This window comes from Tursiops truncatus, chromosome 18, assembly GCF_011762595.2.
Source record: "Tursiops truncatus isolate mTurTru1 chromosome 18, mTurTru1.mat.Y, whole genome shotgun sequence".
In the NCBI taxonomy this organism is placed as follows: domain Eukaryota; kingdom Metazoa; phylum Chordata; class Mammalia; order Artiodactyla; family Delphinidae; genus Tursiops; species Tursiops truncatus.
The window spans coordinates 67,028,462-67,053,453 of record NC_047051.1 but is presented as its reverse complement, the minus strand read 5'-3'; the positions used below and the strand labels follow the sequence as shown (position 1 = coordinate 67,053,453).

Here is a 24,992-nt window from a genome sequence, read left to right as displayed (position 1 = left end):
TATATGAATAAATGTATATGAATAAACAATTTACAGAAGAGGAAACCCTGAGTCAATAAACATAAGAAAAGATGTTCAACCCCACTAGCATTAGGAAATGCAAATTAAAACAGCAATAAGTCATTTCATACCTGTAAGACTGGCAAAAATAAAACGTCTAACAATACCAAGGATACGGATGATGTGAAGGAAATAGGAACTCCATATATTGTTGATGAGAGTTTAAATGGGCACAAACACTTTAGAGGACAATGTGTCAAGATCTAGTAAAACTGAGGATGTTCTGATCTAGGAATTTCATCTCCAGGGAGCTATGAGTGCCTAATGGGGCATTTATGAGGATATTCTGTGAAGCACTGATTATAATATTAAGTAAGCAAATGTAAAAAATTCAACTGTCCCTAAAGAGGGAAATAAATTATTAAGTGGTTCTATTATATATGTGCAGCTAGAATAAATGAACTAGATCTAATGGATAAATCTCAAAAATACAATGAACAAAGAAAGTTGTATAAGAATATGGATGTACAATACCATTTACATAAATTAAAATATATTTAGAATAGTATACTATTTAAACTATTTTACGGATAGTTTACATATACACAGTTTACATATACATACGGCAATTAGTGGTGATTCTGCTTCCCAGGGGATATTTGGCAATGTCTGGAGGCATTTTTGGTTGTCTTGGGTTGGGGGTGGGAGGTTGGGGACATGATGGTGGTGCTGTTGGTATTCAGCGAGTAGAGGCCAGGGATGCTGCTAAACATCCTATAAGGCACAGGACAGACCCCGTGACAAAGGATGGCCTGGACCAAAATGCCCACAGTGTCCAGGCTGAGAAGCCTTGATATATACTCACAGGTGGCGAAGATACAAACACGCACCGGCAGTAGATACCATACAAAAGCATCAGACACGACACAACTGCTATGGAACGCTGGGAAGAGGAATGAAACTTTGGCTGATTCTGTAACATTTTATTCTTCAAAGGGAGAGTGAAAGAGTAGGCAAAACAAAACAAAACTAAACCTCAAGCTGTGATAGTAAAAAAGTGCTTAAAAAGCAGAAAGTTACAGGAGCTCTAGGTTCTGGGATGTTTTGACACTAATCTGCTCTTTCTGTAGGTTCAGCCTGAGCCTCTGCAAACAGGAAACGCTTCCTTCACTTTGTCTTCTTCAAAAGCAATAACCACATATTCAAAAGAGGAAGAAGGAAACAGCTTGCATTTTGAACAGCCATTTTATGTTATTAGTTGTAAGGAGATCTTCAAATGAAGTAAAATTTCTTGTGAAAATTAATGAACAACTAATTTTCCAACTGAGAGCAGTAAACGTTTGTTAACGGTTCATCAAGTGGAAGTCACATGGAGTAGAACTCCACCTCTAAAGGCCTTGGCGGGTTTCTGAAGGGACGATCAGGTCAGGCAGTGTCTATACCGAGAAGCCTGGTCAGAAGAGCCCCCCAGGGTCCTCTGGGGGCACTTGCAGCTCCCACGGGAGAGAGGAGCAAGGTGCACGTTCTGGTCCTTGCTCCCATGGAGCTCCTGATCTCCTCGGGGAAGGCATGACATCCAGAAAGGGAAAAGCCAGAAGCAGGCAAGATGGCCTGTAACCAGGAAGGAAGCCACGAGGCATCAGTTAAAGGGCACGGCCAAAGCTCGGGGGTAGAACTACAAAGAGGATGGGGGCTTAGCGGAGTTTTAGAGGATGAGGATGATTTCAACAATGGAGAGGAGAACCAGGCATTTTTTTCAGCCTGTTCAAAGACAGGGGACTGAGAATGGGTTTATTCCTACTTCAAGGGCCAAAGCAACGCTAAGGAGAAATAACAGAGGAACGAAAAATAGAGGATGCTGAGTGACCGAGAGCAGTCTCCAGTGCCAAAATACCTGGGTTCAAATCCCAGCTCTGCCACTTATTATGTGAACTTAGGCTTCAGTTTTTTTTTTTTTAAACTTCTCTGAACCTCAGTTTTCTCATCTGTATTATGGGAATAATAACTACGTTCACCTCATAAGGATATGAGAAATAAATGAGTTAATATATGTAAAGCATTTAAAACAGAGCTTGAAAACTTCTAAAACCTTATTACATACACATTACCTATTATTACTATCCAATATTTGCATTGTATCTTACAGTGGTATTTCTTGTCTTCCCAGCTAGCCTATAGCACCCTGGAGAGCTGCATTGGGGGTAAGATTTGCATGAAACTCCCCAGGTGGCCGGCACAGCTCTCAGCTCAGTGCAGCCTGAGCTGAATCCCCAGCAAAGAATGATTACAGAGCAGGCACAATGAATGTGATGGTTTAGGACAATTAAAATTCTTTCCAAAAGCATCCTCATCTTATTTTTAAAAGGTCAGTCACTGGGGGAAAAAAATGCATCCTTTATTCTCCATCTTTGGTGATCTGGAACCCTTTATCAGAGGGCTACGTTTTGAACTGTAAAGCAGGCGGGGCCGCCTCCACGGCACTGTCTGTGGCTGCCTGCGGACCATGTCGGGAAGATTCTGGGGGAGGGTATGGGTTCATCAGGAAACAGTGACATGACTGCTTAGTGATACCTGCCTTGGGCACGGAGGAGGCGAGGTGGCACCTATACAGGAACTACTAACCCTGCTATAGACCATGGCTGTCCAGTATTTTCCACATCATGGCACACACAGAAAGATATATTTGTGTGACACACAGGACAGAGAAAGCTGCATGCAATCAGCCTGGCAGCTTCAGGCCCTTCCCAGCTGCCCCAAAGGCTGAGGGGATCAACACCTCATCAGGCCATCTGTGACCGTGACACAGTGTTCGGGAAGTTCTGCCACAGACCTTAAGGAAATACTTGTACATTTAACGTGAGCAATTTACACCGGGGACGGGCTATCATGGAGTTGAGACGCAGAGGAGACCAGATTGTTTCAGGTGCATCAGTTAAGGTAAAAATCAATGGAATTGTTGTGTGTCTACTCAAGTACCTGGTAGTACCTGAAGCCATGAAGCTAAAAAGAGAACTAAGACAATGTCTGTGCCTTCTCGAAGCTCCCAGTCTGGTATCCTAACCATTAAATTGCTTTTTCTTTTTCTTCCAGGTTACTCGTAACACCCTCTGCTTGATCAGTGGTACCTCCTCCGCTGTCCGCCCGCCATGACCCCTGGCTGCACTGGGCCCTACTGTTCCCCTCCCGACACCTCTCTCTGGCTTCTGTGGAATCACACTTTCTTGGTCTTTCAAGCCGTCTGGTCTGAGCGTCCCTCAGAGACGCCTTCTCCGGTTCATGTCCTTTATACGCTGGTGTCCCTTAAGGTTCTGTTAGGATTATTCCTCTTCTCTCTCCACGTCTGTCCCCAGGGTTTTAGTCTCCCTGCGTGTGGTGGAGACTCCTACCCGCTTTCCCCCTCCAGGTGCTGCCCCTCAGAGCCACACGACCAACTCTCCTGATGCTTCCCCTTAGGTGTTCCAGAGACATGTCAAATGGAGCGCATCCCAAACAACACTCATTGTCAACCCCGTACCTCTTCCTCTGTCCCCAGTCTTGGGGAATGACACCAATGTCCTTCCACAGCACAAGCCAGCTCACCAGGCTCTGGTAATTATAACTCCTAAATACCTTTGGAATCCATCCATTTCTCTCCATCCTGACTCTCACTGTCCTATTTTAGATGGCCATCAAGGGCGGGCATGGCTTCAGAGTGATTATCCTGAGATACAAAGCTCATCATGACAACCTAAGTGCCCATCATCGGATGAATGGATAAAGAAGATGTGGCACATATACACAATGGAATATTACTCAGCCATAAAAAGAAACGAAATTGAGCTATCTGTAATGAGGTGGATGGACCTAGAGTCTGTCATACAGAGTGAAGTAAGTCAGAAAGAGAAAGACAAATACCGTATGCTAACACATATATATGGAATTTAAGAAAAAAAAATGTCATGAAGAATCTACTTAAAAACTCTTCAATGGTTCCCCGTTGTCTTTTCATTAATCTTAAAATATTTTTTTTCTTCATTAATAGCAATCGCAAAAATCACTATTTGGTGACATACTTTTATAAAGAAACGTTTTCCAAAACAGAAAAATAATTAATGAGAAGAATGTCATTATTTTCTATTTTTGTAAACTTCTTTTGTGTGACGTAACGAAATATAGTTGGATTCTCGTATCTGCTTCTGCAGTCAATTCTGTTACACGCTACTCTGGCTTCTGAAGTATATAAAAAAATCTAGCCACGTCTAGATATATAGTTAGAAAAAAAATCGGAGTATATTAAGAGCCTTTTCAGATAAGCGTAGGTATTCTTCTTTGATACTACTCAAGTCCCTACTGGCTTTAGGGTGCAATTCAGGTTTCTCACCAGGGCTCGCCAGCCTCCTGTTCACCGTTCCAATGGTTTTCCTCACCATTCCGGACTCACATTCTCGACTCCTGCCCAGAAGGCTTCTCTACTCCCCTGAGTCTGGGGTGAGCTGCTCCTCTCATGTACCCTCACATCTCACTGTACCTTTGCAAGGACAGCACTTGGTACATTACCCTTCAGTGACATGCTCCCTGGTAGGAATCTCACAGCAGGTGATGAGCCCCATGAAGGCTGAGATTATTCATCTTCTCTCTGCAGGCCCAGCCTTGCCTGCCACTTGGCATATTCAAGTACATAAGAAATAGCTGCTGAATGACTAAATCGTGGACAAATACACAGCAAAGCATATTGCTGAGATAAGTTCTATGGGATTTTCTTCAGCAAAGACCTCACAGCTCGTTGTAACACAGGCCCTAGTGTCAGGATGGACAGGGTGGGAGGGGATGACGCAAGGAGGCTCAGAGAGCAGAGCACACCGCATGGCTGATATGGTCTTTAAGGGCACGAGGCACCTTCTCCCTCTAACACAGGAACCAGCAGTTTCAAAGGACCACTGCTGGGAGACTGCAGATGGGGACTCCTCGCAGAAGGGGGCATCTGGAACGCACTGGACTGCCCTGAGTGCCCCTTGGCGGCTACAGCTCACAGTGTAACTACGGATATGCTTGGCTTCATTCCTTTATCTTTTACTTGCAGTGCACTGTACTGGGGCCAGGTAAAGAGTGCTGTGACACACAGAGAAATGACTAATTTCCTACGGCCCTGGAAGAGCTTAGCTGAGTTGACAAAACAAAGGCACAATTAGAAAGTAAACAAGAGGCACTGAAGATGCAGTGTGTGACCAAGGGCTACGTGAGAGGTGTCTTATTAGACTTAGAACTAACAATAAGCACTACCAACATAGAGGAGAGAAACACTGCCAGAGGCTGCTGTCATCAGCTGATAGCTTCATGGCAAAACCCGAAAACAAAGGAAAAGAAAGAAAAACAAAACAAACCCCATTACCACCACCACTCCCGCAAACTAGCCATACATTCATCACACGGATGAAAGATGGAGGGACGATCACGAGGCCGAGAATAAATCCTATCACATATGTGGAAAGCAATTCAAGGGTCACGCCTTAGGAATACGGACAGTAGAAGCACGCAGGAGACGGAAGCTGGCCACGGCGTGTGAGGTGCCACGTCCTCACGTGTGCACAGACGCCACGGAAACAGTCATTAGAGTATCCTTCTGGGCTGCCGGGCAGTGAGCCGTCTCAGTAGGTGTTGGGAGAAAATAATCAGCTAGAGGGAAACTAGATGGTGACTTGAACACAGTCCCAGGCTAGTTTCACAGCTCTCGGTTCCACTTTTTCTTTGTGGTTCATCGGCCAGCTTGGGGGGCTCAGACACTTTGTATTGTATTATCCTTCGCAGCAAAACACAAAGCAGTTTCTGCGCAGCGAGGTGAGGAAGCAGAAGATGCTGCAGCTCTCTGCCATGGCTCCTCCTCGCTCTGGTCGCCAGGGCTCTGGGGACCACGGCACTGTCTGTCCGCCCCATCGCTGGGTTCGGAGGTGCTGGTCTAGGGGCTGAACCGAGGAGGCGGTGAGGAGGCATCCAGAGAGTCTACTATCAGGAATCTGTGCCACAGCCCAACACACAACTCGAAGGCCCGGCCACTACTGCTCCCTGCAAGGAACACTCCAACTGTGCGCGCCACCAGACGTGCCTCCTGCGTCCTCTGTGTTGAGTGATGACTTGTCTCTTGAGGGGCCGGGGCCTCCCACCACAGCTGATCCTACTTCTCCCAAGACATGGGTATGGTTTTTACCACAGGCAGAGGAAAGGAGACTCTGGAGAAAGAGCAGCAGGCTTCAGATTCTCCCTGGCAACGGGCTCCCCGCCTCTGGGGGGCGAGGAAGGAGGGTGGTGTTGGGAACACGCTGAGCCAGACAGTGCTCATGTCTGCCGTGTTTCCCGAAGGCTGCCTGACTCTCCTCTGAAGGGGACCTTCTCCTCCATGGACAGTCAGGATCAAAGGTGTCCCCACCTTTTGGGGGGAGGTTTGGTTTTGATTTGGGGAGAGAATGGGAACGCTCAGTCTCTTGTGAGGAGGCAGTGGTGGGGAGGGGCAGTGAGCTCCCCAGGTTGGGGACATCTGCTGTAGGAAGATGACACCTCTCTCTTGCTTTAAGGCTTTTTTACTCTCTTAATTTCATTTACGTGCTTGTGAACACTGAACACAAGTTAGTAAGAACTGCACAGGATAAGATACAGCTTCCTTGAAAATACGAAGGAAAGAGCACCTTCTGGCACAGGGATGACCGATGTCTGCGTTACATCTTTTGTTTCCTCCCTTCTTTGTCGGCCAATGTTCTGGTCATTTCTTCTGCTCCTTAACCTTAGCTCTATGCAGCAATTACCAAATAAAAGTCAAAATTAAAATTAGTTCTGGTACTTGTTACCAGTAAATGTTTGGAGAGAAGAAGAGGTGAAACTTGTTATTAAAAATGAGACTGGGAATTACTCAGGATTTCCCCTCTCTTTTTACATCTCCTCCCTCAGAGTTGTCACTCATTTTCGCCCTTCAGCGATCACCTCTCACTCCCTTACTCGTCCTTCAACCAACATTGGGCCAGGGTGGACAGCACTGCCTGAAAGCCCGGGGACTCTTTTGGACTCAACTCTCTCCCTGATAAATCAAATCCGGCCAGTTCTCAAGTACCACTGATTTTTCCTTCAAGGGAGTCTGTTTAAGTCTTTGTCGTCCCCCTCTGAGATTAAGCCAACAGCCTCTTAGATGACCTCACTGCCACTAATACAGGCCTTGGTTTACGGTGCTTCCTAGATAACTGCATTTGTTACAAATGGAAGGTTTCTGGCAATGCTGCACTGAGCAGGTCTATTGGTGACATTTTTCTAACAGCATTTGCTCACTTTGTGTCTCTGTGTCACATTCTGGTAATTCTCGCAATACTTCAAGCTTCTTTATTTCTATTGCATTTGTTAGGGTGATCTGCGATAGTGATCTCTGACGTTACTGCTGTAATTGTTTGGGGGTGATAGCAACACTGGGGGCTTATTTTAAGAAATTGCACAGCCACCTCAACCTTCAGCACCCACTGCCCTGATCAGTCGGCGGCCGTCAGCATCGAGGCGAGACCCTCCACCAGCATAAAGATTATGACTCCTTGAAGGCTCAGAGGATGGTTAGCATTTTTTAGCAATACTGTATTTTTTGATTAAAGTATACACATTTTTAAAGATATAATGCTATTGCACACTTAATAGACTACAGTGTAGTGTAAACATAACTTTTACAATGCACTGGGAAACCAAAAAATTCGTGGGACTCACTTCATCGCAATACTTGCTTTAATGCGGTGGTCTGGAACCAAACCTGCACTGTCTCCAAGGTGTGCCTGTATTGTCTCCATCCAACCTGCACACCATGGCGGGTGAGTTGTGCGTGAGTTACCCCACCAAGGCCTTTCACAACACCACTGTCTCAACTGAAAATCTTACTGCATCACATCTAGATTATTCTGTCCTGTTTTGAACGTCCTCCAAAACCAGCCTCACCCTAACTACTTCTTACCTCTTCCCTGCATATTCCTTCCACTGACTGTGTCCCTCACTTATTCAGACCACATTTGCTCCAATCGTGTCTGTTACCTAAAATGCCCTCCCCTGTCCCCTACGACCATCTGCCGCCCTACAGGTTTGTACACAGCCCAGTTCTTGTTTTGTGCCTCTAACTGGCTTCTTTCTTGACAATCCAAATCCTTACTGGTCTCCCTGTCCGCTGAATTTCTACAGAACTAGGTCAAGTTGCCAATCTAAGAGAATGTAACACTGAGTCTAGGTTTCCTCATCTGTAAAACAGAAAACTGGACTAGATGGTCCTTAAACTAATAATTATTAGTTGCTTCCTCCTAATCAGTATATTAAAGAATGTCTTGAAAGTCAAGCAGTTCTCTCTCAAAAAGAGACCTTCACTGTTGCAGCAGAAGCCCAGTGGCCTCCTGCCAGAGCTGTTGCAGGAGGGATGCCCAGACAGACACTGGTCTAGACACCCTCCATTTTATAACCTCCAGTACTGCTTATGAGTGTTACCTGCACTGATCAAGGAGCTCTAACGAGCATCTCTAATGATCAAGGATCCTTGAGCAACCACCCCTACTAGACGGCAGCGATGGACAGTTTACGAATGAGGAATGTGGATTTGTGGAAATGAAGTGCTAACTCTCACAGTGGTCTCTCACAGCCCAAAGCCCACGTTCTGAACTATCAATGAAACCTGCACCTGCACCCCTCACTCCACCCTGGGAATCCAGGCGCAACCAGGGTGCATACACCACCATCACTTAAAAAAGTATGATTTAAAAAAAAATCTTGGTATCGCTAATCTGTGCTCTAATCTCGGACAGGAGATCATGACTCATGAGTCCGGAAATTCCTGTACTCCTGCTTTCTTCACAAAGCCACATCTGTCACCCACAGCGAAAGACTGCAGGGTCTGAAGCTGGGGTGGGTTCCATGAAATTCAAGGCTTCTTGAGATGATCAGAAGGGTTCTTGCTGAGATACTCACAGGTGGTCCAGGGGTCTGTCCTGCGCTGGAATCGTATTCTGGTTTTTGCGGTACGCGGGCCCCTCACTGTTGTGGCCTCTCCTGTTGCGGAGCACAGGCTCCGGATGCGCAGGCCCAGTGGCCATGGCTCCCAGGCCCAGCCGCTCCGTGGCATGTGGGATCTTCCCGGACCGGGGCACGAACCTGTGTCCCCTGCATCGGCAGGCGGACTCTCAACCACTGCACCGCCAGGGAAGCCCCGTATTCTGGTTTTAAAACCCACAGGGATGACTTTTTTTGAGGAGGAAAAATTTACAAAATGATTATAGGGACAATTTTTCTAATATTCCCCTGTTTGACATTATGTCTGCTTCAAGGTACATCTCTAAATTCATTCATGGTTTTAAAAAGTGATTAATAAGTGATAAAAAATAAAAAATTATGAAAAGAATTAGGATTGCTGATAACTTCTATCTCTCCAAAATACCAGGTATGTCATCATCGTTTACTTGTTTCCTTAAGTACCATGAGATTGTACCACACTCTCCCTTCTCATGAACACCAAGGCAGAATGGAAAATAGAAATGATTTTCTCGAGGTCACTTAATGAGTCAGCCTTGGAAAGGGATTAGAATTTATATTGATCCTATCTTTCTGTTCTGAATTTTGTCAAAAAGGTCAGTATGACCAACTACAAGAGCACCAAATACATAACAGTAGTTTCTGCAAGGAGGTACAGATTGAGATAAACAGCTTAGCTTTAATTTCACTTGAAAATAGAGTTCTTGCACCTAATTTTCATTTAATTTGCAGATTTTTATCAACCAAGCACTAGTAACTTACTCCGCACCTGATACTATACACTTCACACTCACAAAAGAAAAAAGTCATAAAAGAACTAACTCTAACTGATTAGATTGCTTTGTTGACAAGGCAGCACAGCAACTTGAAAAGGATGGTTTTTAAATCAAATTGCACCAAAACGTGAAAGAGCAAAGCTAAAAAGGAAAAGTGCTGAGAAGCATGCCACAGGCCCGTGTGCTGTCTTCAAGGCTGCTTGGGTTCATCTTGGCTGAGAACGTGCTCCCTTTGGATTCAAGGTGGACTCCTTTGCTACACACACACACACACACACACACACACACGTGCTCCCTTTGGATTCAAGGTGGACTCCTTTGCTACACACACACACACACACACACACACACACACACACACACACACAGGTTTAGGTATACAGTTTTCAGGGCTCCACTCCAGACACACTTTCTTGACCCTCCATGGCTGGGCAAGGGGCTTCTCCTAGAAGAGGACTTGTGACATTTTGCTGTAACTGCCTCTTCCTACTCTCAGCTCAGGGAGAGGAAAGATTGTGCTGTTTTGTCTGCTCCCCAGAGCCTGGCTGAACACTAAATAAATCTTGTGGAAAGGATGCTCATGGAAACTAAGAGGTGAGTAAGCAGCTTCCTCAGAGACCAGATGCAGGGGCGCTGATGGACACTGGCTCCGTGGGGTGGCACCTGCCAGGAGGAAGGACAATCAGACATGCTGCCACATGGACAAACCTCAAAAACATGAGGCCATGTGAAAGACACCCGTCACAAAGGACCCAAAAGTATATGATTAGATTCAATGTCCAGAATAGGCCAATCTAGAGAGTCAGAAGATAGATGCGTGGTTGCTCAGGGCGAGGTGGGTGGTAGGACTGGGGATTGACTGCTAATGGGAAGAGTCTCTTTTTGAGGTAATACCAGTGTTCTAAAATTCAGTGTGGTGATGGTGGGATAACTCTGTGAGTACACTAAAATCCACTGAATTGTACTCTCTTTTTTGGCCACGCCATGCAGCTTGCAGGATCTTAGTTCCCCGACCAGGGATCGAACCTAGGCCCTGGCAGTGACAGTGTGGAGCCCTAACCACTGGACCACCAGGGAATTCCCTGAGCTGTACTCTTTTTTTTTTTTTTTTTTAACATCTTTATTGGGGTATAATTGCTTTACAATGGTGTGTTAGTTTCTGCTTTATAACAAAGTGAATCAGTCATACATAAACATATGTTCCCATATGTCTTCCCTGTTGCGTCTCCCTCCCTCCCACCCTCCCCATCCCACCCCTCCAGGCTGTCACAAAGCACCGAGCCAATATCCCTGTGCCATGCGGCTGCTTCCCACTAGCTATCTACCTTACTGCGTTTGTTACTGTGTATATGCCCATGACTCTCTCTCGCCCTGTCACAGCTGAGCTGTACTCTTTAAGGAGGTGAACTATATGGCATGTGAATTCGATCTCAATAAAGTTATTAAAAAACTTAAAAAAAAAAAGAGAACCTGAGAGAACTTTCAATACACTAAAAATATTTTACTAAATTAAAAATCCTTGATTAATAAAAGGAACTCACATCATTTGCAAGGGGGATGTGACTCATAATAATGTATATGTTAGATGTTACCTAACAACGATTGCTGGGGTGGATAAAGAGAAAATTTTCACAGCCGCAAAATGTTTCTAAGTGAGGGTGAGAGAATACACCTCACCCTCGCTTAGAAACTTAGCTAACCATTCAACCATATACTGAGAAAATAACTGAAGTGCATGTGTGAATAATGGTGAGCTGCTGTAGGCATCAACATCTTCTCTCCCTGCAGGTCAAATAAGCTGCTCGTTATTGTTAACAGAGGTGATAATCAATCAGGAAACACGGGCAGCCGGAGGAAGTGAAGACCTAATGAAAAAAACGAGTACAAACGACTTCACTGCTTTGTTGACAAAATTCCCACTTGGCTCATATCAAGCATGATGCGTTCTTAGTGGGCTTCACGGTAATTCTACTTCTAGAGTAAATGGACATTTTACAGAAATACCTTAGAAAGTCTTATCACCAAGTTTATGTTGTGGTATGTGATGGCATTACCACCACCAGCCAACAGAGAGAATAGGGGTCATACAAGTAACAGACGATCACATCTCAGAGAATACAGACTTCCCGGGAAACAGAGCTGCTTGGAAAGCTGCTGGCTGCATAATCTTCTAGAGCAGGGGGTGGGCAAAGTTCTTCTGTAAAAGGGCAGGTAGTAAATGTTTTAGGTTTTGAAGACCAATAGGCAAAATCAAAGATATTATGTAGGTGCTTACAGAGCCACTAAAAATGTAAAAACCATTCTTAGCATCGGGTTTGGCCCATGGGCCATAGCCTACTGACCCTTGTTCTAAAGGTTACAAGTTTTAAAGAGTAGTAACTATCCAATTAGCTCCTAAATCAGGACTCTCTCTCAAACTTCCTGAGAGTCCAAAAACAGATCCCAATGCAATCAGAATAACTAATATTTGACAGATCTTTCTGGTATATCAAGTAATTTTGCATAAATTATTTTATCCTCATGACAACCCTATTAGATAGACTGTGCACAGATCTCCCCGTCAACCCAGTGTTGATTCCTTAACTGCAAATTTCTTCCCCTTTTCATTTATATTCTGCTTTTCTATCGTGATGGCATCATGACCAGCAAAAAGGGGAATCCATGCTAAGAAGCTGCAGAGACTCCTGCAGCAACCCTGCTGTTCAAATGTTCATCATTACAGGGCATTTCAGTGACTGTTCTAGAGGTGTGAACGCACAGAGGCTCGCAGAGCTTGACTGTGGCCATGTAGTCTCATGCAGTGAGGACACGCTGCCTCACCACCAGAACTCAGAGAATCCTCACCATCTCCCGACTGGTCTTCTTCCTCCAGTATCAGCTTTCTCAAGGGTATTCATGTCATGGCCAAAGTAGTCTTATTTATTTATTTGGTCGCGTTGGCTCTTAGTTGCAGCAGGCGGGCTCCTTAGTTGTGGCATGCAAACTCTTAGTTGTGGCATGCATGTGGGATCTAGTTCCCTGACCAGGGATGGAACCTGGGCGCCACCAGGGGAGTCCCCAAAGTAATCTTTATTAAAGACAAATCTAACTTACTCTTCTGCCTAAAGCCTTCACTGACTCACAACTTCTAGCAGGACGAAAGAAAAAACACCCCTCAGTGTAGCACCCCCAAGACCCCCGAATGTCCTAGCCTCGGCTTTCTCCCCAGCCTCTCTTTCACTGCTTCCTCCTTAGGGGAGCCCTGAACTTAGGCAAATGCAATCACTTGTGTTCCCACAGCTGTCTCAAGCCCTTGTGCTTTTTCTCACACGTTCTCTAGGCCTGAAATGCCTGCCCGAGTGCTGGTCTCTTCCAGATTCCCCTCAACCACACAGGGCTTTGCTGAGTCCCTCAGGGAGAACCAGGACTCTTTTGCTGGCGCAAACTCCAATAGAAACCTAGCACTTCGCCTTGACTCATCTCTCTTCCCCCAGGGGCTGCAGGCTTCCTGAAGCCAGGGCAGCGCCATTTTCTCCCTCACGGCTGCACACTGCAGTGGAACCAAGAGAGGCACAAATAAGTGGAGCACACAGCTCCTGTCCTTCAAGAATTCAAATGCTACTCGGTGAATGAATAAAGCACGAACCCATGAAAAGTTATGTAACGGTCCCAGCAGTGGAAAATGCTCCGCAGCTGCTGGTACCAAAATGACTCGGCAACGTCACCGACCATGGAGCCAGCACCCCTACTGGGGGCGGGGAGCGAACCTGAGAGCAAGAAGCTGGTGGGAGTAGACTCAACGTGTGACTGGCACGCCGCCGCCACATCAATGTACAGAAGAGTGGGAGAGCTCTGCCGTGGGGGGAGACGAGAGCTGGAAGCAAGGGACCGCGCGTTATTATGTCGTCCACTCAGCCCTCATCACAGTGAGTCCATAAGCCAACGAGCCGAAAGTTTCTGCGTAGTGACCACCGTGGAAGTGTCCAGAAAGGTCATGTCACTGGGCCTGATGATGAACTTCAGGACACTGTGCACTGACCCTGTAAGCTGCAGATGAAGCAAGGTCTGCAGAGCCATCACACTGCTCACTGCCCTTTAGAGCCATGGAGGTGTATTCGCTGCAGAGCACGTTACAAGTGCTTCAGAAGTGCAACGTCAGAGTTCACTTTCAAGAACCAAGATGTGACTCCCGTGGCAATGTCCTAGGATGAGGCTGGCTGGTCAGGGCACAAGTGATGCTTGCCCTTCCTCTGCTTCCAAACCCTGCACTACTTCTTAACGTGGTGCGTGTGTTCCCGCTGAAACTCCTTTCAAAAGCGAGCCAACTCTTGCTGACTCTTGTGATCTTCTCCTCGTCATTGTCTCTGCCTGGCCTTTTTTGGGGGGTGGGAGGGTAGCCTCTGAATCTGTTGAGCACCCCCTCTCCCACTCTTCCTGAAACACTCCTCTCCCGGCTGCTGTGCTACTGAACTCTCCCGGATCCCTCCCCGCCCCCTGGAATTCCTTTCTTCCTCCTCTCTGCTCTCCCTGAACATGGGTCTCGGGCTGTCTTTAGTGGTTTGTCCTCTCAGAGGATAGCTGTATAGTTTCCAGCCAGGACTACCCACCTGTATTCAGCTGGGCTCAGTACATTAAGAAATTCTGTAAATATTTATTATGTACATATCGAGTCACTAATTCTCCAAATGTATGGGTGCCTACCACATGCCAGGCATTATTCACACATTAGAGACACAATGGAAAAGCCCCACCCCCACCCCAAGACACACCTCGGGCACAGATGGGACGTGAGTCAATGGTGAGGGGCGGGACTGGCAAGGTCAGGAAAGACGCCAGAGGCTCTAAGGACAGACAGAGGGTCAGTGCTGCCCGGGAGGCTGGAGGAGGGGATTTCAGAAAGTTTACTCAAGAGTGAGCAAGAGTTGGGCAAGCAGAGACCGTGTGTGGGTGAGATGGGGTGCAGCGGGGAAGTCGGTACAGGGGAAGTTTGTTGTTGGCAGAGGGAAGGGTAGATGAAGAGGCAAGAAGTGAGAAACAACACGGGGCTGAGATGAACTGTGAACAGTTCGGAGTGATTAGCCCGAGGCTGCTGGGGGCCGGGGGAAGGCAGGGGCTAAAAAGCAGGCAGGGGCCTTGTGTAGCCAGCAGAACTGCCTTGTAGGCTCAGGAGGGCCTCGGAAGGACTTTGGTGGGAGTGAGACAATCAGGTTTGTGTCTTCACAGAGCTCGCCCTGGGGGCTGGAGTGTGGGGCAGGGCCGGGAGAGGGGGGCAGTTGTGACAAGCTTTTATTAGGTGAGTGACATCGGTGGCCTGAACTAAGGCAGGGGGATGAAGAGAGAGGGAGTGGTGGGTTTACAGCGAGAAGGTAGACTCTCTGGGGTGCAGGTGAGGGAGGCGACACGAGGGACACGGATGCAGGAGGGAAGAGTCCAAGGGGAAGCCACAGTGTTCTGGTTTGGGCCCCTGGGTGGACGATGGTGCTTTCCATCCGGGAGGGAGTGAGACAGAGAAGCCAATTTAGCAAAGCAAGGGTAAATTTCCGGTGCCTGTGGGGCATTCAAGTGGAGATGCCCGGCAGGCAGTAGGATATTTAGGTCTGGAGCCCAGGAGAGAGGAGGTCTAGACCATAGGTCTAAGTCTGGGAGCCATGAGCTTAGCACAGAGGGGAGAGCCATGGACTGCGAGTGTGCAGGGGGAGAGATCAGCGGGCTGGACCTCAGCGGACAATGCCGGTTAGGAGCCCAGTGAGGAGCTGGCCATTATCCCGGCCAGGCATTCACAGAGCAGAGCGCTGGATTTCTAAAATCTCCTGTTGGTCTTTTCCTCCACGGTCTCTCCTTTCTCCACCCATCTCACATGCTGCAATGAAAGGAATTTCTCTGAGATACCTGTCCTACCTTTACAACTGACTAAACCACTTTTGACAGCCTCCAATGTCAAAATCCAACTCTGCCGTTGGGTTGAAAAACACCTCCCTCGATTACAGTCGCTGTGTTACTTCTCTCTGTCACTAGGTACCCTACCACCTCAGCCCCCCATGTCTCCTCGAGGCCTTCCCCTTTCAGGCCTCCTTATCACCTCCACGCCTCCCTCCCTCTGGCTGGTCCTCTCCTCTGGGATGACCTGCCTCATCCTCTCCACCCGCGCCACATCCTGCCCATCCTTCTAGCCCCTGAAACCTCCTCTCACAGTAACAGGACCCCCAGTGGCGCCTTCCTGGGTGTCTTACTGCCCCGCGCACTCTGGTCTATATTTCATCGTTCTTGGATATTTCTCTAATTCAAGTGTATCTGCTGAGCTCCCTGACGTTGATCACAAAGTCATTAAGGGAAAAGACAGGTTTTTCACTTCTTAGGTGCCAACCGAGTCCCCACCAGTCTTGGTCACTGTCTCAATAATGACCACTGGCTGACTGCGACCGCAGAGCCAAGTGCAGAGCACAGGCGGGTAGGCGACAGCGAGCACAAAGCAGCAGCTGCCTGGCGGCGAGACAGAAGCAGGCAAAAGACGCGCAAGGGAATTACACTCAAACAAGACTTCGGCGTTATTCTGGAGTGCTTGCAATTAAAAACTGCAAACAGATCAATCTAATGTACAGTAACTAGGAAGTGATTGGTTTTTTGACCAAATAAATTCTGGGTTCTATGAAAAACATTTGAAAACCCAGTTTGTTAACAAGTGACAGACTTATCTTAAATGCAATAACAGAATTTGAGAAGGCCTACAGTAAGATACAAGGACACTAAAACAATCAAAAAAGGTATTTTAAAAACATAGAAGATGGAAGCACAAGTTCTAACTTTGATTGAACACTAAACTTGGCATTGAGTGTCCTGACAGCCGAAGTAAAAAAGGAAAGGAAAAAAACCAACAACAACACACACACACAGAGGCCCTGGAATCGGACACATCTGGGCCCCTAGTCTGCAGCCCTGCCGGCAGCTGTGTGTCTCTGGGCAGACCGGCATCCCCGAGCCTCAGGGGACACGGAGGAGACAGCTGTGTTTCTCGAGGCCGACGCTGGGAAGAAATGAGGAGGGCGCTGAGTAAGCCCCGGACTAAAGAACCACACGCTCTTCTCTCCAGCACGATGAGAAGTCTGCGGCAAGAGCCCAGGGGCTGGGATTCGGAACTGTGGGCAAGACTGACCTCGGAAAGTGGAAGAGCCTGCCACGCGGCGGGGAGAGCCACAGACCAAAGGACGTCACTTCACAGCTGCCCGGCTGGAAGGCCCTCTCCAAGAGGGCGGGAATTTTGGTCTGGTTCGGTCATGGATGCTTGGGCTGTGCAACCCGGCAGATACTACGATATTCAAAGTATCTGTGGTGAGGAAGACACCGGGTGGAGTCTGCAGTGAGCCACAGAGGACCACCATGATGCGGACGTCCAGGGCACTGGAGCACGGGCACACATACACAGCAGAGAATTACACACTTTCGAAACACTGCTGCTGGACCCTGGGGGACGGGAAGTGCCTGACCACGGGTACAGAGTGAGCGCATGGTCAGAAGTGTGAGACCTACCAAGTTCTGTGGTCAGGTGCGACCAAAGAAAGCCATCGTCCGACGTTAAGTGGTGTATCCAGGGTCAGCACGAGCAGGGCAGGGGGCAGGCGAGCTGCACAAGCAGGTCCACCAAGACCACCATGTTGATAACCTCTGTTGCATAAAAACCTCTTCTCCAGTTCACACCTCCTGCTACATGGGGGTGGGTCCCTAACCACCAAGTGACAAGGAGGAAAATGGCCAAATTGGGTTCATAGATGGGTTGGCTTGGTACACATCTGAAAGCTGAAAAGAGACCATGGCTGCACTACAGCTCCACTCAGGGGTCACCTTGAAGAACAGTGACGGGGACAAATGCTCCCAATGGGTAGAGCTTGGGCAGTGCATTTGGTCGCCCGCTTTGCATGGAAAGAGAGGTGGCCTGAGGTAAATAACACCTAGGGACTCATTGGACGTGGTGAATGACTTGGTTAGGTGGTCAGGGGATGGGAAGGTAGGGGACAAGGAGGCCTGGGAAGAGTCATGTGGGTCCAGCCAAGGAACAGGCATGAAGCGTGACATCTAGGTTCCAGTGTTTACCGTGAACATCCAGCACAGAAGAGAGAGACAGGATGACTTGGCAGACTGACGTCAGCCAGCCTCTGTCACCGGCCATCCCAGGGCTGGCAGGTGAACAGAGCAGCCAAGATGGCCGGGAAGGAGCCCCACTGTGCATGGGCCCCACTCACTAATGTGGACTTAGCTTCCAGGGTAACAGAGAGCAGTGCTGAGCCCTGATACGTATGCCACCACCCATCAAGGAGAACCAACAGTCATAGAGCCAGGTAGACTATATTGGGCCCTTTTCAGTCTGGAAGGGGCACCGTTACGGACTGAAACATGCCCCCAAAAACTCACAGGCTGAAGTCCCTAACCCCCAATGTGACCGTATTTGGAGACAGGGACTTTAAACAGGTAATTAAGGTTAGATGAGGTCATAAAGATGGGGCCCTCCCTAATCCAATGGGACTGGTGTCCTTATAAGAAGGGCCACCAGGAACACGCAGGCGCCAAGAAAAGGCCATGTGAGGACACAGCAAGAAGGCGGTTGCCTGCGAGCCAAGGACAGTCCTCACTAGAAACCAACCCTGACGGTATCCTGATCTTGGACTTCTAGCCTCTAGAACAATGAGGAAAAGTTTGTTACTGAAGCTGCCCAGTCCGTGGTACTCTGTTCGGGCGACCTGCGTTGACTATCACAGGCAGCAATTCATTTTACCTGGAACTGACACCTTTTCTGGTTATGGGGCTGCCTGCCCTTTCTGTCGCTAAGCACCACCTCTGTGGGTTGACAGAGGGCATGAGGTACCGACCAGGGTTCCAGATGACATCACATCAGACCACAAGGCCCGCTTCTAGCAAAGAGGGCGCGGCAGTGCCAAGACCACGGGATACACTGACCCTCACACAGCACGACCCAGGCGCTACCAGCTTGCCAGACCAATGGGTAGCCAGGTGAAGGTGGGAGTGAGACGCCAACCTGGAGATGGTACCCGCCAAGGACAGCGCTTGAGGCTCTAGTGTGCAGTACAGACCCTAAATCAACCACCTTCACACGGGTGCTGTGTCCCCAGTAGGCGGAACACACGGCTCTTGTAAACAAGGGATGGAAGGAGAAGTTGCCCTGACTATCCTCCCTCAAGGTGACCCACTTGGGGAATCTGGGCTTCCTGTTCCACAACTCTGGATTCCGTGGTTTACAGAGCTCGGCTCACAGGAAGGGAACGCTTCCATCGGGGATGAAGCAAGAATACCGTTACATCTTAAGTTACAGCTGTTGCCCAGTTTGGGCTCTTGTGCCAAAAAGACCGGCAGGCACGGAAAGGAGTCATTATCCCGGCAGGAGTAATTAATCCTGACCACCAGGAAAAGCTACGGCCACGGGCACAAAAAGGGGAGGGAAGATCATGGGCGGCACTCGGGTGATCTGCGAGGGCATCTCTTGTACTTCCTCACCCAGTTTCTACAGTAAACAGACAAGTGCAGCAGCCACAGCTGGGAAGTGCTTGGGGACCGGGGACCCAGACCCCACAGGGATGACAGCATGTGTCGCTTCATCATGTAAGCCTTCCAGCCAAGGGTGGGGACTCTCAAGTGGACAACAGACGATGGAGATGGTCATCAGTGTATCCTCGAGACCGGCTTCAGCAGAAGGGGATGCAGTCTGTCCTGCTGACCTTCCTCTTGAAGGTTTCTCCTGGGAAAAAAGCACCACTGCAATCTTGGAGGTGTTGCTCCGAGAACTTAAGTAAAACAAGAAGATCCAAGCAGCACGAGGGGCGGATGCTCTGGACGGGTCTGTGACCCAGATCCTCCCCCTCCTTCAGGACCAGCGCTCCATCTTCCTGCTGCCGGGGGGCGGGCACCTGATGGTTCTCAAGTAACATCTGCTCTGTGGATGGCGTGCATCTGGGGAGAGGCGCCTGCAATCTGCGCTAACACCTTTCTGAATCTGGGACGACTCGGAAGGTCTCTCGCAACTCCGGGGCTTGGGCACCTTAAGCTTAGCTCGGGCCTTCTTTGTGACTGGGGCTCGAAGTCTCCCTCTGCCCTTCACCCCCCCCCCCAAAGATGCTCATCCTGACGGCGTTCTCCGATTCACTTCACACACAAGAGTCTGCCTGGGGACACCAACCTCAGAAACACAACCTCTCATTTTGCTCATGAGCACAAGACCACAGCTATCTACCAGGGAATCTCCCCCCAGGTAGCCTGAAGGTACCTCAGTCAATGTATTTCCCATCGCCTGCTCTTCTGATGTTGGTGGGATGGTGCTGTCATTGATCTCTCTCCTTGGCTAAGCCAGAAACCTCAGGATCATACACTACTTCTTTCTCTCCCTCATAGCTCTGTCCATTCTATCAGAAAATATTTATACTCATTATTACTCAGTTTTTTGGACACCGGCTGTTCTGAGTTCTCATACTTTTCATTATTTCCTCTGTTTCCTCAAAGGACCTACCTCTTCCTCCTGCTAAATGCAGGCTTAGCCTATAGCCTACATTCATCCTGGATGTGATTCTCCTACAGGACTCACCTCCCAACCCTACACACTTAATCCATGATCTGCACCTACGGCTCTGACCTCTCCAAGAGTGATGTCTGTCCTCCATGTTCAACTACATCAGGGGCACCTTTATTGTATGTTCCAGAGTCACCTCAAATTCAAATACACCTGTAGGGAATAGCCTTCACTTCTCTCTTTTACCTGCAGACTCGGCCCATTGATAAGGGGCCCCCTTCTTCCCACCCCAGATAGAAACTCTGGGACCCACCTCTCCACTGACGTCCAGGGACATCACATCTGATTTCACTTTCCAGACCACACGCGATGAAGACCTACTTCTCACATGCAATGCAGGCAGGAGATCGGGAGATGGCAGGAGAGAACAGAACTCTCTCTCATACCCCAGAGGGTAAAGGGGATGGAGACAAGAAACGAGGAACCCAATGCACTGGATCACAGAAGTGCCAAAGAAGGACCAGGTATGAGGTTTCAGCCTGACGCAGAGTAACCCTGGGAAGACCAGTGTGGTGTTGGATTGCTTGGATAGAGCAGTTTTTGTGGATAAATGCTCAGTATTTCCTGACGATTAACGACAAGGCTAAGAAAACAGAGAATTTATCTGATCTACTTGTTGGTTGTTCCCTTGAAAATTTTCTTACCTTCATATTCTCCATTGCAACCAAGGAAAATCAAGAAGTTTGACATTTGCTCTTCAGTCCGGAGCACACAATAATAAGCATTTTAACAGGAAGACACTGTGGCTTTTACAAGATGATAAAAACAGATAAATATCCCGTCTTGTTAACTATGCTTGGTGTTTCTCTAAGAAATCATGCTTATCTAATAAAAGTGGAGCAAGAATGTCCAGTCTGACCAGTCTTTCAGCTGCAAGTTACTTTTTTTACCTTAAAAAGAAAACACTAACAATAGCCACTATCAGAGACCTACATTCCACTTGGAAACATGTCAAGGTATCTATGATACAATGCACAGGAATGAAATGCAGACTCTACCACACATAGAGTCTCAAAGGAGAAGTTTACGCAGGCCCCTGAGTATTTCTGAATTTTCCATTGTGGTTATTGTTTACCTGCTGCTGTCTTTGCCGCCTCACTTGTGCAAACTGTGACAGCATCAGCTGCCGGTCCAGCAGCTCCATCCTCTGCTGTCTCTGAATGTCTACCGTGGCCCCCATCCCGATTCTGGCCTCGCTGGTGGGTTCTGAAGATGAGAAGATGGGCTCAAGTGTCCAAGAACAGAACTTTGCCATCCAGCTGGGGACGCAGAGCACCTCATGAACTTGCAACATTTTGCTGTTGTAGCAGAGCCCGGAAATCTAAAAGAAAAAGCGTTCAACTGGATTGTTGAAATGTCATAAAATGTTAAAGAACATATTTAACATAGAAATCAATAACCGCAAAACACTTCAGATGGTGTTTTCCTTCACTGTTGTAGTGTTAGGTGACAACCAGAACTCCTACCAGGTTGCAGGATACTAAGCAGCACAAACCAACAAAAAAATGAATTTACTCAGTAAACAAATGTGTTTTTATTAAGTTAGAAGAGACAGCAAAATCCTAACTATTTAACACTCAAAGTACTGGTACAATATTTAAAAAAACAATGTTGTCTTTTGAAAAAAAGCCATGAAATATTTGATTATCAAAACACTTTCACACTGTACTAACTCTGTGGTTATTCTTATTGGCAGATGGCCATCAGAGAGAGATACTGAGAGAAAACAACTTTGATATTCGATGATGTGACCCAGCATCAATATCAAATATGTAAATACAATACATTTATCAGAAAATAAAGACTACCTAAAATGTATACAGTTGTTTTAATAAAATTTGCAAGTATTTTTCCTAGATTTTAAAATCCTTGCCAATAGTTAGCAATTAACAATTCTGTTTACGAATAAGGCTATTTTTCATCTTTAAGGCAATTTATATGGTAAGAGAAGTCTCAGGAGTCTCTATGGTTTCCTAGGTAAAAATGAGAATGGCTATTCCTTTGTTAAAGACAAATCTTTAATTTTGTGAATTTGATTCTTAGGATAAGTTATTCACACCAAATTAGAACATATTTGACAAATTTCTGTCTAACAAGAGAAAAGTACACTTTAATGTTTTACTAATAAAACTTAAATTAACTAATTAGGCAAAAATTTATTGAGCATCTGCTATATACCAGGTGTTGTTCTAGGCACTTAAAGTATAGCAGAAGACAAGATAAATAAAGCCCTACTCTTACAGAGGTAATCGTAATCAATACAGAGATTGGACAGTAAACAAGCAAACACACAAAACAATTCCAGACAAGATCTATGAAGGAAATAAAATAAGGTGACTTGGAGCAAGGACCTTCTTTAGGTCGGGTGGAAGTGACACTTGAGCAGAGTTCTTAAGGATAGTGAGGTGTCAGTGATTTGATGAACTGGAGGAAGAACGTTTCAGGCAGAGAAAACAGTGAGTGCAATGCAGGAATGAGCTTGGGAGTATTCATTAGAAATCTTAGTGGAGCTATCGAGAGGGTTGTTGGATATAAAAATCTGGAACTCAAGAGAAAAGTTTGCAGAGATAAAGATTTGGGAGTCAGTGGTATAAGACTGTGTTTAAAGCAACAGGACTACAGGAGATAATGAGGGCGGGGGACGTTATTACAGAGGAAAGAAGAGGACTTAGGACTGAACCCAGGGTACACCAGCATTTTGTGGATGGACAGAGTAGGAGAAGCCAGTAAAGAAATCTGAGAAGGGGCTGCCAGTGAGAAGAAGGAAAACTAGGAGAGTTTAGTACCACTGAAGCTAAGAGAACAGTGTTTTAAGATGGGAATAGTCAGCTATGTCTAACGTAGCCCAGAGTTCAAGTAAGACAGAGAGAGGAAGAAGATGACTGTTGGATTTGGCAACATTAAGAACCGTTTTGGTGCAGTGGTAGGAGCAAAAGACACACTGGAGGAGGTTGAAGAGTGAATGGAAAAGGACTTTTGGTTTCAAATAATTTCTATGCTACTTCTCTCAAAAATGGTACAAAACAACTAAGAAAACAAAAACAGAAACAAACTTCACATTCACTGAAACTAGAAAGCATCTGTAATCCTCAACCACACTAACAAAATGGAAAACACATTGAGTAGTTAGAAATACTTAGCATATGAGAAGGGTAAATCCAAACGAGGGAGAGGGTCCCACCCACCGCCCCCACCCCCCGCCACGGACTCAGGGATTAGAGGCACCAGGTACTGTGAAGGTGGGAGTGAAGTGGAGGGTCACAGAACTCTGTGCAAGAAGCAACTCCAATGCCTCCCCTCACCCAGCAGAGCCCCCATCTACCCTCTCCCTTCTCTACGGGGAGAAGGTAAAAGCTCTGCAGGGCCTGCATCAAAGAGGCTCTGGAGCGGGCAGAGCAGGCCAACAGCGGAGGCCGGGGGCTCTACACATGTGGACTTCATACAGACAGAGAGGCCTTCCATGTATGTCTCACAGAACTTCCAGAAGAAGACAACAGAAGAAATATAGGAAGAAAGGGACTATATTTCAACAGATAATAGCTGAGTTTTCCAGAATTAATAAAGAATATAGATACTCAGATTGAAAATGCAATAGTCCCAAGGTGGATAACATAATGAAATTTATATCTAGATCCATTATAGTGAAACAGAGAAAGAAATCCTTAAAAGTGTGAAGAAAAAAGAACAAAAGAACGTAGCTCATTATATAAGGGTAAGTCACAACCCACAGCAGTTGCACGCTGACAGCGCACCCTGAGGAGAATTCAGGGTGAAAAATCCGGATGAGGCACTCTGTGCTTTAGATAAACACGCCCCTAGAGGGCTAGATGCATATCTCAGGAAGAATTTCAATGACCCCAGATTCTTGCACCTTCACATACAAAGAAAAGCACTAAAATTAACTTGAGATTCTGCTCTTTCTGATTGGCGGTAATCTTTGACTGAGATGTATGCTTGACTAGATGTATTTCACAGCCAAAAAATTCATAATTTATTATACTGGCGCCTCCCCTACTTCTTTGGAGCGGTTCCTCAGAGCTATGGCCCAGGCTACAGTCCTCAGTAAGACGCTGAATAAACCTTAAACTCACAACTCTTATGTTGTGCGCTTTTCTTTAAGTCAACAAAAGTAACCAGAGATCAAATACTGACTGCCTAGAGGAAGGAAAAACAATGAGCTGCGAGCAGACAACAGCAACAAAAACAATGAGATACTTAGGAATAAATTTAATAAAAAATATATAAGGCCTTTATAGAAAACTAAAAAACTATAATAAGGGACATTAAAAAAAACCTCTAGTAATAAACAAAGATATCATAACATCACATCTACGAATGGGAAGATGCAAAATTGTTAAGACATCAATTTTCACCATATTAATATATATATTCAATATAATACCAAAGAGACTCTTGGGGTTTTTTGGTTGGAACTTAAATAACAATCCTAAAATTTGTATGGAATATTAAGGTTTAAATTTTTAGAAACATAATGTTGGGAAAAAGAGGCTGGACCCAAAAGATTGCATACATTATGACCCCACTTTGTAAATGGATCAGTCAAGTGGAAAAACCATAAAGCGAAGCATGGCGGTGATGACCATCTGCGGTGCGCCAGGAGAGCAGTCACAGAAGGGAGGGGCACCGGGGCTCCGGGGGCCAGCAGT

At 46.8% G+C, this 24,992-nt stretch overlaps 1 protein-coding gene across 1 annotated transcript in view; it reads right to left on the bottom strand.

Annotated features, from left to right (window-relative positions):
* UBAC2 (UBA domain containing 2) overlaps positions 1–24,992 on the bottom strand; it is a gene marked incomplete at its 5' end in the record, with an annotated part of 149,348 nt that overhangs the window by 16,639 nt on the left and 107,717 nt on the right. The window contains one exon of the mRNA XM_073795049.1: positions 21,401–21,646. Within this exon, the coding sequence (XP_073651150.1) occupies positions 21,401–21,646 (246 nt within the window). The remainder of the gene's footprint in view (positions 1–21,400; positions 21,647–24,992) is intronic.